The sequence below is a fragment of the Loa loa genome (assembly GCF_000183805.2).
Source record: "Loa loa unplaced genomic scaffold supercont3.1493, whole genome shotgun sequence".
NCBI lineage: Eukaryota > Metazoa > Nematoda > Chromadorea > Rhabditida > Onchocercidae > Loa > Loa loa.
The window spans coordinates 1-1,008 of record NW_018109673.1 but is presented as its reverse complement, the minus strand read 5'-3'; the positions used below and the strand labels follow the sequence as shown (position 1 = coordinate 1,008).

The 1,008-nt window shown below is 35.6% G+C and overlaps 1 protein-coding gene across 1 annotated transcript; it reads left to right on the top strand.

Moving 5' to 3' along the window:
• Window positions 1–200: 200 nt before the first annotated feature.
• Window positions 201–939, top strand: LOAG_15081 (hypothetical protein; the record flags this gene model as incomplete). Its single annotated transcript, XM_003150573.1, has 4 exons — window positions 201–257; window positions 280–323; window positions 453–639; window positions 806–939. Coding segments are annotated over 4 exons (420 nt in total), but the record flags the coding sequence as incomplete, so codon positions are not given.
• Window positions 940–1,008: the final 69 nt, after the last annotated feature.

Sequence of the window (1,008 nt, the reverse complement as noted above, 5' to 3'; positions counted from 1 at the left end):
CACAACACTTGGGATTTCTCTTCATCCCATTACTGTCACAATGGGTATGGATGTTAGAACAGCAACCAATACTGGTAATTGTATCCTTTTGCCTTCTTTACTTTAATAAATCTAAACATATATTATTAGTATGATTCATTTATAACTAACAACCTATCCAAATGAACGTAGAATGGTGGACTGTACAAGTTAATTAAATCATGGATGACAAAATGTCACGTCGTCCTTTAACTTCTTACATGGATCCGCAAGATACCGTAAAAATTCGTTCGATTTTAGTTGTTAATATCCAACCAGACAATTTCTGACGTCAAAATGCCAACGTGTACATGTAGTTTTTTACGTCAGTTCCATCAGTTGCGAGCAAAAAGTTTATTAAAACAAATTTTGCAATGAACAGCAAATTTGAGGGATCATTTTTTCTGCACACTCATATCGTCATTCAATTTTAGGAGTGCTTTACGGACGGCTTACGATTACATTTTCGAACCGGAGGAGCCATTTCACGGACATATTTATGTGAAGGGATATTTTATGCATGAAAGCTGTCATTCAGATTATACGTGGAATCCAACTGTCAGCTCATTTTCTTTCAGTGTTTTCTACAGAAGTGACTGTCATGTGAAATGCGAAATAGAGGTAATAGTCAATTTAGACGGAACATTTAAAATATGACTACTGAGAATAAAGTAATATGAGTTCCAAAGGAGTTAAAATCTTCGCTTAAGTGCCTTTTGAATAGCTTAAAATGAAGTAATCTTCAAGAAAGCAGCATTAGACAAGCAATTTGTACAGTATATTGCAGAGAGAACCATCAGGTATCAGCTGTCACATAGTTGTCATCGTTCAACATCACTATTTATTTCTAACACAAGCGTATAGTGCATATAGTGCTAGCTGCTTCTATCAGAGTGGCTTCGACTTTAACATGGAAGTCGGGTAATGCAATTTCAAGTAGGGGTAAATATAGATCAGGAAGGTCTCAAAATTCTAAGTGTCAGCAGGATC